At 33.1% G+C, this 14,605-nt stretch overlaps 1 protein-coding gene across 1 annotated transcript; it reads right to left on the minus strand.

Annotated features, from left to right (window-relative positions):
- Positions 1-5,966: 5,966 nt before the first annotated feature.
- Positions 5,967-7,162, minus strand: LOC139843119 (uncharacterized). The gene is made up of 2 exons (XM_071833193.1): positions 7,048-7,162; positions 5,967-6,916 (listed from the first exon to the last, which is right to left on the minus strand). The coding sequence occupies exons 1-2, from the start codon at positions 7,160-7,162 to the stop codon at positions 5,967-5,969; spliced, it is 1,065 nt and encodes a 354-aa protein (XP_071689294.1).
- Between the last annotated feature and the right edge of the window lie 7,443 nt (positions 7,163-14,605).

A 14,605-nucleotide genomic window follows, 5' to 3' on the forward strand; every position in this document is an offset into this window, starting at 1 on the left:
GCATTTTTGGTCAAAGAATTTATGCCCTACTAATAGTCATCAACCACATTTAAATTCAATTGTTTTCATTACCTCGTAACATTGTTGCTCAAATATCACCCAAAATTTTCAAAAATCTTTTACTCGATCCTCATCAATATTTTTCCAACTTGTAACCTCCGAAATATGAAAATTTTGTTTGCCAAAATTTTACACACACTATTTTACTACGCGATCCTCTCAAAGTTTTATAAAAATAAATTTATTTTATTTGCCATACGTGTAAATTTTTGAAATCGTATATGTTATATAAAATAAAGTAAATAATTACTTATTTTTTACTAGTACATAAGAAATTTTACTTTTACTTTTACAAATCAATTCTTTTATTCAAAAGATATTTTACTTAGAATAGTATATGTTGTACATAACTCTGGTTTACTAAGAACTTCGTTTCTTTTCTTACATTGTCACCTAAAATGATTTCTATAAAATTTTCGTTGCTTATTATATAAAATTTTTCGTTGCTTATTCGTATCCAAGTCATCATGAAGACTTTACAACCGTCAAAATCGAGAGATTCATGTGTGTGTGTGTGTGTGTGTGATAAAGGCACTTACTACCATGTCATGCAGAACCTTTGGGCATCCACTAACACTTAAACCATTCAAAATTATTGCGTTACCCCAAGGATCTTATTTGCCACACCTGTTGGAACGATGCTCTTTCTTACATAACTCTATGTCCTGACTTATTCCAGGGGGTTCTCATTTAGTGATATTAACACCATCAGTATTCCAACTTTAATATTTGTCATAACCTGTTTGGCATTTTGCAAAGTTAAGAAGCGATTACCTTCTCCTCCTCATGCTCTATCCTTCATACCTCACTTTTTAGCAACGGCTTTGCACGTGAACATTTTTGGCCCAAAGACTTATGTTCTGATAGTTATCAAAACTACATTTAATTCATTAGTTTTCATTACCTAGTGACATGTCACCCGATGATTCAAAGATTTTTCACTCGATCTTTTCAAATCGTAACCTCTGAAATACGAAAAACTATGTTTATCAAAATTTTTACACGTGTATTTGTGCGGTCCTCACGAGATTTATGGACAAATGAAAGTAATAAAATTTTTCTGTCACATATGCGATTTATAAAATCATATAGGTATGTATATAATTAAATTAATAAATTTACCCTTACTTATTTTGGTTAGTACATACTAAGTTATGCCTTCAAATTATTTAAAAATTGCTCCTTTATTGAGTTGTTTAACTTAAGTCAAATAGTTTTGTGTAAAATGGTACACGTTGTACATACTTCTAAATCTACTAAGAATTTCGTTCCATTTATGTTGTCACATCAAACGTTTAAAGGATTTTCAAAACTTCCTTGGTTGATTTTATTAAAGGTTTTTGTATTAAACTACATCATGCATGGATCACACTTCTTCTCGCTCTCCGTTAGGGATAAAGCTTGCCATGAAGATCTTTGTTAAAAACTCTTGAACCACTTTGGATGGCAGTTTTATAAAATTTGTTAGGAAGTCTTTGCGCTCATAAAATGTTCCTCTTAAGGTTAGACATGGCAAAAACGCTGGCCGATGAATCAGTTTTCTGAGGTACACTCAGTGGTCACCCCATTGTAGGAAAGGCACTAGGTGGGTTTCTACTCTCAATATTTCACGGCTAATTATCCAGTATGATCTAGTATGTTGAGGTACAAGAAATCATTTTTTGAGATTCTTTTCAGTTGAAGTAAACCATTCTTTATGACCAAGGGTTCACGTATCTTCTCATCCGCGCATCCCCTTAAGTAAAAGGATAAATTCAGATCAACTCGCTCGTGGTACGAAGAGTTCACTCTCGTTCAAAGATCACACCTTTCGTGCGATTTTCTTTCGAAAATGTAATGTAAATACTTTAAAAATCTATGAATCTTGTTATCCTCTTGGAATGGACTGCTTAAAACATCTATAACACTGATGTGGTTACGCTATATATTTCTTCCTTCATTGGTTGCAACTATATGTTGTTCTAGTCGATGTTAACCCTAACTTCAGCATGTAACTGAAAGCATATAGTTACATTATGGAACTGTGCTTTCATTCTATCCAAGGATAAGTTCACATGCAGTATGGTAAACTGGGTGATATCTTTCATTGATCGTTCAGACCGTCTTGAAGACACTATAAATAATTATGGCTTGCATTGCATGTAAGTCTGATTAGTCACTTCCAGCTAAAATTTCAATTCATTTATTCAAATGAAACGTTTCTTAAATATCGAGTTCTTTATGCCTATGGTCTCCTTCCAAAATTTAGGGATTAGTAAAATTCGTGGCTAACACTATCCAGACGTCAAATTGCATGGTTGTGAACACCATGTTTTCCATTCTATCTGTCAGTATTGTATTGCGACATAAGCGCTCAATGTTTTAGATGAGTTGGTAACATTCATGATGCATTTCATGCATCCAGCTTACTGAAGATGCCTGTAAGGCTAAACACATTATCTTTCCTTTTGTGGGTATATATTCAGATGACATATTCATGTTAACAAGAAAAGAAATCAATTTGTTGATCTTAAGGTCAAGAGACTTAATTAATGGCATATACCTATTCTTATTTTTATACGCCCAAGTACCTTTCAAGGTAAATAGCTCACTTCTGAGCCCACGAGTCCCTCGGAATTTTGATACGCTTCTTCTTTTTCAAATTCGGTACCACTGTTGGTCCATTCTCAAAATTTCGGGACGAAATTTTCTTTAACAGGTGGGTAATGTAACGACTCGACTTTTTCGACTTATATTTTCGTGCTCTATACTTTCACGAAACTGCGTATTTGTGCGTACTGTGTTTGATTATATTCTGGGATCATCATTATTCATGTTAAATTACTTTCATTAATATCTTACAACGTGCTATTAAGTGTTTAATCACTTAACTTAATCCTTGAATTCTTTTATGACCGTTAGTGTCACTTGACGTTTAAAGCGAGCTACGTACTTGGTACACGTTTAACTTTTGTCATAATTGGAATATTATGACTACGTAAAACTAATTGTTATTTTCTAATGACAAATACTTGGCTTATTGGTTACTTAATTACGCTTAGTAATTTACTAATGCACACTAGTTAGTCTTAATGGACTTTTAACCTTAATGGACTTAGGCCCACCCTACTCTAATTAATGGACCATTAAATTAGCCCAACTTTAATGGATTTATGACCCATTAAGATGTAGGACAAAAACCCATTAAGATGAGCCAACATACTAGCATTTTTGTTAACCATTACTACACATGTTGCATGAGATCCCAACAATAAGCACCACCTTTAGACCACCACCATGCAAAAAGCAAAAAGTTGTCCCCTTGTCCCCTCCCCATACCTACGGCCATACACCCCCACCACCACTAAAAATATCAAGCCTCATTCACCCATTTCACACTTGATCTCATTCTCATTTTACACACACTTGCTCTCTAATTTTCTCTCTAGTCTTTCTCACAGTAAAATTGTAAGTTTTTAAATTTTCTTCTTCTTCTTCTTCCCTTCTTAATCACGACATCATCATCATCATCATAAAATCAAGCTTTTTAGCTTTTTGATCTTGTTAAATCTTGAAGATTCAAACTTTGATTTGAATCCTTCAAGAACATGAAAGATTCAAGCTTTCTAGATTTGAATCTTCATTACTTTGTTGGATCTAAGTTTTCTAGCTTATGATCTCTTTATTTTTGTTAAAAGATCAAAACTTGTGTTTATGATCTTCATGAAACTTGAAGATCTAACCTTTTGCTTTAAAGATCTTCAAGAACATAAAAAGATTCAAGCTTTCTAGCTTTGGATCTTCATTACTTTGATGGATCTAAGCTTTATAGCTTAAGATCACTTTGTTTTTGCTAAAAGATCAAAACTTGTGTTTATGATCTTCATGAAACTTGAAGATCTAGCTTGTTGCTTTAAAGATCTTTAAGGACATAAAAGATTCAAGCTTTCTAGCTTTGAAATCTCATAATTATTGTTAAGGGATCCAAGCTTTCTAGCTTAGGGTTTCTGAACACTTGAGATCTAAGTTATTATTGTAGATCTCACTTACTTGGAACCTTTTTATGATTTTTATGGTGATAAAAATCAAGTCTTCATCATCTCATATGATGAAGATGCATAAACTTGTATCAAAAGGACAAAGGTTGAAGCTTTATTGTGATTATACAATAAAGAGATAACCTTGATGTTCAAAACTTGTAGAAAGTTAGCTTTTACTTTTAGTTGTGTCTTGATGGTTAAAACTTGGTCATAATGATGCTAAAACATCAAAGAGTTTTACACTTGAGGCTTATACGCATCAAGGATGAGAACCGTGATAAGCATCAAGCACCAAGAAACCCACCGGAGTACTTGTTTCTGTTTTTTTGGGTCTGATCAGACTCATGGGGCTTCTGGAAAGTTGATTTCCAGATAGTTCGGTTCGAGTAGATGACTTTTCGTTTAAGACTCGCCTAAATCCGATATACGGTTTAGGATTTATAGTCTTCCGAAAATCACTACGCCTTTGTAACGACGTGCTGAAATTTCTGACGTACTCGCGCTTGAACCGTCGCCACGGTCAAACGACATCGAGTTAGGATTTGAAAATTTGAAAGCAGTAAGAGGACTCACATACGGAGCCTTGGTCACTGGCCGCGCATCTTTTCAGTTTGTAGCTGCTGTCCGAAGTCAGCCCTTTGTTTTGACCTCTATTGTTGTTGAAAACTTACTTTATCTTTTACGAATGATGATGATGATGATGATGATACTTAAGACTTAACTTATTTACTATTAAACTTTTGGTGACAATTTACTGACTTAGTAACCATTGACTTAGGTTGAGGACATTTTGGATCGACCAACTTACTTGTTTGGACCGACTTACTACTTGCTTACATTTTCGTATCGATTTTACCGCACATTCACTGTGAGTTATAGCTCCCTTTTTACTTTAACTATTTTTGGGACTGAGAATACATGCGCTTTTTATGTTTTACATACTAGACATGAGTACTTAAACTTTATATATGTGTGGGTGACATAACGGCACAAAGATTCCCCTTAGCTCGGTAACGTTTAACTATTGGTTTATGAACCGGTAGACGCGAATCTTAGATATGGATCCATAGGGTTTGACATCCCCACTCGGGCTAGTCGCGCTAGCAGTCAACGGGTGTTTAATACTTCGTAAACATATGCACTCACCAAGTGTACTTTTAGGGGGTGATATATTACTTGTTAAGTTAGTTACCGGGTGCCCACGGATAAGCATATACTTTATTATACGGATTTGAGATACTGTTTTGAATATGAAATCTTGTGGTCTACATTACATTGTTGTTTACAATCAAACTATAGGTCCCCAGCATTCGTGTTGACATTTTAAAGCATGTATTTCTCAGGTGCTTAGACGTTGTTGCTTCCGCTGTTAGACTTGTTGTTATAGTCTTGGTGTTATAGACTTGCTGTTACAGACTCGCTGTGTTAGACTTCCGCTGCATTGTTTAGAGATGTCTCAATCATGGAACTTTTACTTTGCATTCACAACTTATGTTACATTTGAACAATGGTTTTATAATGACCTTTGTGTCACGTACTTATGTTAATGCTTTCTATTCCTAGAAGCACGTTATCTTTGTAAAACATTTGACATTGGTAAAGACGTCATCTTTTGTAAAACATTTGACATTGGTAAAGATGTCATCTTTTGTAAAACATTTCACGTTGGTAAAAACGTTACCTTTTCATGAATGCAAAACTTGTTTTAAAACAGCATATAGTGTTGTAACCGTGTAAAGATCATGTTGTTGATGATCCGTACACATTGATTTTGTACGGGGCGTCACAATTTCCATCCACAACAAGTCTTGCCTTTTTTCTGTCTATAGAACCATCTGCTTTTAGCTTAGTTTTATAAATCCAGTGACAAGAAATAGCCTTTTTGCCTTAAGGTAAAGAATTTATATCCCAAGTATCATTTTCTTCTAGGGCGGATAACTCAGCATCCATAGCATCACACCATCCAGGATCATTAATGGCTTGATGAAAGAAAGTTGGATTTGAAGTAGCAGTTAGAGCTGCCATATATGAAGCAAAAATAGGACCTAGACTTAGTGAAGACACCTGATTAGCAACAGGAACATGTGACATCGCATATTCTTTATGCCAAACTGGAGTACTACTAGCTCTAGTGGATCTTCTAACCTCAACAGGTATTTGGCCTGTATTGGGTTGTGAGTTGGTATTGAAAGTATTTGAGGGGATTTGGTCACTTGTTGTGTCATAAACACATGGATGTGTTTGATTTTGACTTGGTGTACATGTATGAGGATTAGTCAAGTCAAAATCTGGAATGGAGGTGATATAGTGATTATAACTTTGAGCATTAAAAGGAAGAATATGCTCAAAGAAAATGATATCTCTGGACATAAAGGTAGAATAAGACTTGAGATTGTACAATTTATACCCTTTTTGATTTGCAGGATACCCTAGAAACACACAAGCAACCACTCTTTCTTTAAATTTATCTGCAATACGTGTTGGATTACCGGCCATAACTAAACATCCAAATACCATTAGATGATCATAAGTAGGCTTTTGTTGTAGAAGAACTTCATAAGGAGCTTTATTTTTTAACACAGGTGTGGGAAATCTATTTATGAGATAAGTTGCAGTAACAACACAATCTTCCCAAAACCTTAAAGGCAAATTAACATACATTATCAAAGCTCTTGCAGTGTCAAGAATATGTCTATGTTTCCTTTCAACTCTCCCATTTTGTTGTGGTCTATCTGGACATGAAGTTTGATGAATAACACCCTTTTTTGCCAAGTATTCACCCAATCCACCATGCACAAACTCAAGAGCATTGTCAGATCTTACATTTTTGATCTTTTCTTAAACCGTGTTTTAACTAACCTCATAAAAGCTCTAAACACATTAAAGAAATCACTTTTATGTACCATAAGATATATCCAGGTTGTTCTACTACAATCATCAACAATGGTAAGGAAGTATCTATATTTACCTTCAGTTAACACCTTGTAAGGACCCCAAATGTCAAGATGCATCAAACCAAATATTTCTGAATAGTGTGAAGTACTTAGTTGATAAGGCAATTTCACAGATTTGCCAAAGGACATGTTGAACAAACATTTGATTTGTTTTGAACAAGATCACCAGAAATACAAGGAATATACTTGTGACGACCCGGAAATTTTTGACCAAATTTAAACTTAATCTTTAAATGATTTTGACACGATAAGCAAAGTCTGTAATGTTGAGTCTCAAAAGTTTTGGAACTATATTCATGTAATCAATTATTCTTTAACTGTGCTCGACGATTTACGAACAAATTATATGTAAATAGATATGTGTATATGTATATATATATATATATATATATATATATATATATATATATATATATATATATATATATATATATATATATATATATATATTTTACAAAGTGATAAAATATAATATAAATTTAGGTTTAAAACGATTTGTTATAAAGACTTAATATATTATTAAATGTATTTTAATAAATAACGAGAAGGTAATTTAAAGAAGCAAATGACCAAAACACTCGAACGTACAAGATACATTTCGGGTAATATGGTTATTGGTAATGTAAGTCTATATTTTGACAATGGTACGAGTCACGAAACGTAAAGTACAAGTTTTCTAAGTGTAAGAAAGGACTTTCGAAAAACTGGAACCGGGATATAAACCGGGCATCAACGTACAAGACAACGGAGCTATTGTTACAAGTCAACTATGCACGAGAATATAGTATAATATATAATTAATTAAAATAAATTATATATATTATATATAAATATAAAATTATGTCGACAAGCTAGTGAACAAAAATGTGTGAGCTGGAAATGCGCACCTTCACGATCGCGGAGCTGTAAGGCACAAAAACTCCACGATCGCGGAGCCGTAAAAATCAGAAAAAGCCTATAAAAGGCACGAGCCTTCTGCTCCCGATTCATTCTTCAATCTATCTATCCATTCTTACTATGTATTATAATTATATTTATATTATTATTATTATTATTATTATTATTATTATTATTATTATTATTATTATTATTATTATTATTATTATTATTATTAATCTTAGTGTTAGGAGTATTATTATACATAAAATATTACGACGAGGTTATGCCCAAACGATTTCGAAACAAGCTTTTCAAGCGGGATAGAACTAAGGAAAATATGGGTTATAGCTATGAAGGTTATGGGTAATGTTCGTGGGTATTGTTCGCAAGTCAAACCTAGTGTTTATCATCTCCGTTGCGTCTACGTACTTTCTTGCAATATTGAATCACAAAATTGATACGTGAGCATTCATATCTTATCTTTTATATATTAATAGTGTATCCATGTCTAGTGCTCGAGTATATATGTTTATGCATGCTTGTATGCTTTAATTTTGTCGTTAGACAGTTTATGATGAATCACGAATTTGATACATATGCTACTGATATAAAGTATATGATATGCATGTCGTTGGAAAGCTATCGAAAAATTAATAACTTTTCATTTAGAAATCTCATGATTTCGATGAACGGATTAAAATATATGGTAAACTGAATTATGTTTGACGTTAATTGAAATTGTGTTTGAAACTGTAAATTAATATTTAAACAACTTGTCTATGAGATTGATAAATTGGATTTTTAGATATTACTAATCGAGTAAATGAATTCTTATATAAGACACGTCTCGTTTTGTTGAACAATTGTCAAAGTTGACTGTCTTATCATATTTTAAAGCTTTATAAACACTATAATCTGATTTTACAAGTATTGAAAAACTATGTGAAATAATAAAACATTTTCGATTGCCATGATAATTCAAATATAATATAGCTCCTGAAATAAATAATATTTTGAGTTTGATAAACTATAAATTCGTTCAATTATCAAGACTTATACTATGTTAATATAATAAAGATGTATAGATTTAAAGATCATATTGGGTCAGATGACTTTTGTTAACTTTTGCATGTCGGTCTCGAGCATTAGGATTGTGATACACTATGACCCGACCTAGCTTGTTAGACATGTATTGACCAACATATGTTCTCTAGGTTGAGATCTACGGTTATTTTGCATTCCGAGTTTCGGTCACATTTTGATGAATGACCTTATGTACTGCTAAGGTGAGTTTCATTTGCTCCCTTTTTAATTGCTTTTGCAATCTATATTTTTGGGCTGAGAATACATGCACTTTATTTTAAACACAATGGATACAAGTACATACTAAATTCTACACCGAGTTTGAACCGAAAATCCCTTAGCTTTGGTAACTAGTAACTGCCGGTTATAAGAACTGGTGGGCGCGAATAGTTGTATATAGATCCATAGGGCTTGACATCCCCGTCTGTTCCAAGTATAGAAACCCTAGCCTGAACTATAAAACAGACGTATGCTATTTAAGTTTAGTACACGTTGGATTGCGTGTATTGTACATGTTGGTTGCATGTATGTTAAAACAGGGGTACTTATTATAACGTTAAAGTTTAGTTACCAGGGTGCTCAACTTTGTAGAATATTTTGATAAACGTTTCTGGATGAAACAACTAAAATCTTGTGATCCACCTTTATATACAGATTATGCGCAACATTAAAACTATGAACTCATCAACCTTTGTGTTGACACTTTTAAGCATGTTTATTCTCAGGTTCCTAGAAGTCTTTCGCTGTTTGCTTATACGTTATACAAGCTATGTGCATGGAGTCATACATGCTTTATTCGAGAAAACTTTGCATTCACAAAATCATCACCATGTATCTTATTTGACTGTATTGTCAACGAATGTATTGTTAAAAACTATTATATACGGTGATTGTCTATACGTAGAAATCATCAAATGTCGAAAACCTTGGATTTATATATTCATTTATGGTGTGCCTTTTCAAAAGAATGCAATGTTTACAAAACATATCATATAGAGGTCAAAACCTCACTATGAAATCAATGAATGATGTATTCGTCCAAATGGATTTGGACGGGTTATCACAGTTGGCATCAGAGCTTGAGGTCATAGGGAACTAGAATTTGCATTAGTGCATGTAACTGGTAATTTTTAGGATGCATTAGTGAGTCTGGACTATGACCGTATCTGTTTTTACCGAGTTTTACTTATCATTTCTTGTCGGAAATTATATGCTTATCATTCTTAAGTCTAGACACATTTCCTGCATTTATTACATACATAGTGTACAGATGAATTCATATCTTCGCATATCTATTACTGTAAACTTTGCTTGACATCTTCCGAAAATTCCTCCGTGATTTATGGAATTTTGGTATTATATATACATATGTAAATTATGTATTGAAGAGTACCAATCTAAATTCTATAATATATTTCATATCAAAAATCATCTCTCTAATTATACAAGATGGATCCCGTATCTAATTCAAATTCCTTAAACTCCAACAGCTATTCCGATATGGATATTCACCTGAACTCCGAAGACAGTGTAACCAGAATTGATCAACCAATCAGCCATCACCTATTCTGGATGAATTGGGGATGGGTTCGTAGCCTACTTAGTCATTGGAGACAAGAAGAAGGTGATCCCTTCCATCCACCACATTCCCCTCTTGGCGAAGAACCTGAAGCACTTACCGGCGAACCTGTTCGTAATACCATTTTCTCTATCATCTCCAGAGTATCTCGTCATGATTATATACTATCTCAAATTTTTGTCTTATTCATCCGCTCGTCCGAACCGCCAATCATCCCGATGTAGTAGAAGAAGTCAACGAGCTTCGCGCTCGGGTAGTGGCTTTGGAGAATATGGTGCAAAGATTACAAGCACCAGCAGCATCACCGGCATCAACAGTACCACCATCATCAACACCAACAGTATCATTACCACCACCAACAACAACATCCACATCCCACACCTCAACATCACAATCTGTACCTCGAACATCAACGTCATACGCACCATAGATACCAAGGAATACCAACAACAACAAACGATGAAGTATTGATTCATAACTTCATCGAAGAAATATTCTGCAGAGAATATGTAGTTTCTAAAAGTTTTAGAGATTACTTATTCTAGCTCTAATTGTAAACCAGATGAGTGAGCGAATAGAAATGATAAAATAAAACCCTGATCGAAATGGTGCACGATTTCCAAGCTAGATCTGTTTTACCAGCAGCATCAACAGTACCGTCAGCATCACTAGTGCCGTCCGTACCGTCAGCATCGTCAGCATCAGCAGCATCTACAACATCACAAGCTCTGCCAGATCCATAATCACCGCGGACATCATCACTAATCAACAACGCGTATATCGTATCAACGAGTTATGAAGTATTAACTCATTCCCTCTGAAGAAATAAATTGTATATTTTATATATATATGAATTTTGAGATCAAAATAAATCTTTTCGTACTAAGCTATTACGTGTGAATCTTAACTACTCGGTTAGTTCATATTATTAATATGTTATGATGTACATCCTTCGTTATTGACTTAACAATCGTTAACTATAATCTCTGCTTCGACTTAATAGATTCCATTTCATAATAAATCAAGTGTATTATTCAAATACATGTTTGATTTTACACTTTAATTTTCGATGTACTTGAAACTTTCCAGAAAACATCATTCGTACCTTGAGAAGTTAGCAAGAGTTCCATAAGCACCAACATGATTCACTGAGGAAATATCAATAAAACTGAATAACGAAGTATTGATTACATTAGTGAAATACTCCGCAAAGATTATGAAATCTTTTAATGTTTTAGAGATTATTCATTTCTAATCCAGCCGAAAATCAAATGAGCTTAATATGATATTAACTCATTAAATCTGTATTACATCTGAAGAAAATATACATACATATATTTTCATAAAGACTGTAATAATATTCTCTGGTACAAAATATTAATTGTGAAACTTTTAACGGGTAGGTAATACCCGAAAGATATATAAATTCACAATTAATATGTTACATTCTTCGATTCTGATTCAAGAAATCATCAAATATACTCACTACTTTCACAACGATATACATTCTTTACTAGAAATCAAAACAACCATTCGCATCCAAATTTGATTACATATTCTGATTTTAGAAAATCAGAATTCAAGCCAAGATTTAATAGAAAACATCACTCTTAGATTCTTACATCTTTTAAATGGCATACTTTGAATTCAAAACTGTACTAGAACAACATATGTATACATATAACATTCATCTCTTAGAATTATGAGCTTTCATTCTGAAAATCTGAAAAGCAACCAGTCTACGAATCAATACTCTGAATGTTGAAAAAGCTGATGAAGCAGCAAAAACTGTAAACGACCTTAACAGTCAAAAGTTTGACAATAAAGAATAGCGTGTTGGCAAAGCTCAGAAAAAGTGAAAATTTGGTACTGAAAAACGAATTGAGCAAACCATGAAGGTGTAGTGACTCGAACTTTTCCATATTTATATATATATTAAATGAAATTGTTATGTACATGATTAAGTGTTTCCAACATATTAAGCAATCAAACTTGTTAAGACTTGATTAATTGAAATAGGTTTCATATAGACAATTGACCACCCAAGTTGACCGGTGATTCACGAATGTTAAAACTTGTAAAAACTATATGATGACATATATATGGTTATATATATAGTTAACATGATATTATGATAAGTAAACATATCATTAAGTATATTAATAATGAACTACATATGTAAAAACAAGACTACTAACTTAATGATTTTGAAACGAGACATATATGTAACGATTATCGTTGTAACGACATTTAATGTATATATATCATATTAATAGATATTCGTACATCATAATATCATGATAATATAATAATTTAAAATCTCATTTGATATTATAAACATTGGGTTAACAACATTTAACAATATCGTTAACCTAAAGGTTTCAAAACAACACTTACATGTAACGACTAACGATGACTTAACGACTCAGTTAAAATGTATATACATGTAGTGTTTTAATATGTATTCATACACTTTTGAAAGACTTCAATACACTTATCAAAATACTTCTACTTAACAAAAATGCTAACAATTACATCCTCGTTCAGTTTCATCAACAATTCTACTCGTATGCACCCGTATTCATACTCGTACAATACACAGCTTTTAGATGTATGTACTATTGGTATATACACTCCAATGATCAGCTCTTAGCAGCCCATGTGAGTCACCTAACACATTTAGGAACCATCATTTGGCAACTAGCATGAAATATCTCATAAAATTACAAAAATATGAGTAATCATTCATGACTTATTTACATGAAAACAAAATTACATATCCTTTATATCTAATCCATACACCAACGACCAAAAACACCTAAAAACACTTTCATTCTTCAATTTTATTCATCTAATTGATCTCTCTCAAGTTCTATCTTCAAGTTCTAAGTGTTCTTCACAAATTCTACAAGTTCTAGTTTCATAAAATCAAGAATACTTCCAAGTTTGCTAGCTTACTTCCAATCTTGTAGAGTGATTATCCAACCTCAAGAAATCTTTCTTATTTACAGTAAGATATCTTTCTAATACAAGGTAATACTCATATTCAAACTTTGATTCAATTTCTATAACTATAACAATCTTATTTCGAGTGAAAATCTTACTTGAACTGTTTTCGTGTCATGATTCTGCTTCAAGAACTTTCAAGCCATCCATGGATCCTTTGAAGCTAGATTCATTTTTCTCATTTCCAGTAGATTTATCCAGAAAACTTGAGGTAGTAATGATGTTCATAACATCATTCGATTCATACATATAAAGCTATCTTATTCGAAGGTTTAAACTTGTAATCACTAGAACATAGTTTAGTTAATTCTAAACTTGTTCGCAAACAAAAGTTAATCCTTCTAACTTGTAGCGACCCCGGAAAATCGTCAAGTGACGGCGTCGACTACGTAGGTCCCATTACATGATCATAAGTCTTTAAGACAACGTTTGACCAAAATATGTCGCATTCATTTCAATGTAAAAGGGTGTTTCAAGTTTACAAAAAGAAGTTCGACGGCTAGTTACATTACAATGTTAAACGTACAATTGAAACCTATGCGACACAATTTAAAAGTAGCTAAAAAGATGCTCCAAATATGCATGTATACTCGACATCCAAGCAAGTATCAAAAGAGTGCGGAAGCATGTATCACTTAAGCATTCAAAACCTGAGAAAAACATAGAAGAATCTGTCAACGAAAATGTTGGTGAAATCATAGGTTTAATAAATGAGTATGTAAGTAAAATAAGTTGAACCACAAGTTATAGTATAAGTCGATTTTCCGAATCATTTGAATTCCATAAGTATTGTTGTTTACCGAGCACCCAATTATCAAAGCTTAACCGTATCATTTACCTCAGCATAAAAGTGTTAGAACATACACCGTACCAGAATATATTTCATTCGCTTAACGGTAGCGAACCGTCCGAATGAGGGTTAGTCAAACCCGTATGGATCCACACAACATAGTCTCGCTTACACCATCTGATGTAACTAATGATAATTGAATTGAGGATTTTCGTCCAAACTCGTCCGTATCTTT

Source organism: Rutidosis leptorrhynchoides, chromosome 4, assembly GCF_046630445.1.
Source record: "Rutidosis leptorrhynchoides isolate AG116_Rl617_1_P2 chromosome 4, CSIRO_AGI_Rlap_v1, whole genome shotgun sequence".
NCBI lineage: Eukaryota > Viridiplantae > Streptophyta > Magnoliopsida > Asterales > Asteraceae > Rutidosis > Rutidosis leptorrhynchoides.

Excerpts from the sequence above, each read along its gene's own strand:
- LOC139843119 (XM_071833193.1), bottom strand. The coding sequence starts at position 7,162 with ATGTCCTTTGGCAAATCTGTGAAATTGCCTTATCAACTAAGTACTTCA. Across the intron at positions 6,917-7,047 it reads TTACAAGGTGTTAACTGAAG|AAAAGATCAAAAATGTAAGA; the intron begins GTAAATATAGAT and ends ACACGGTTTAAG.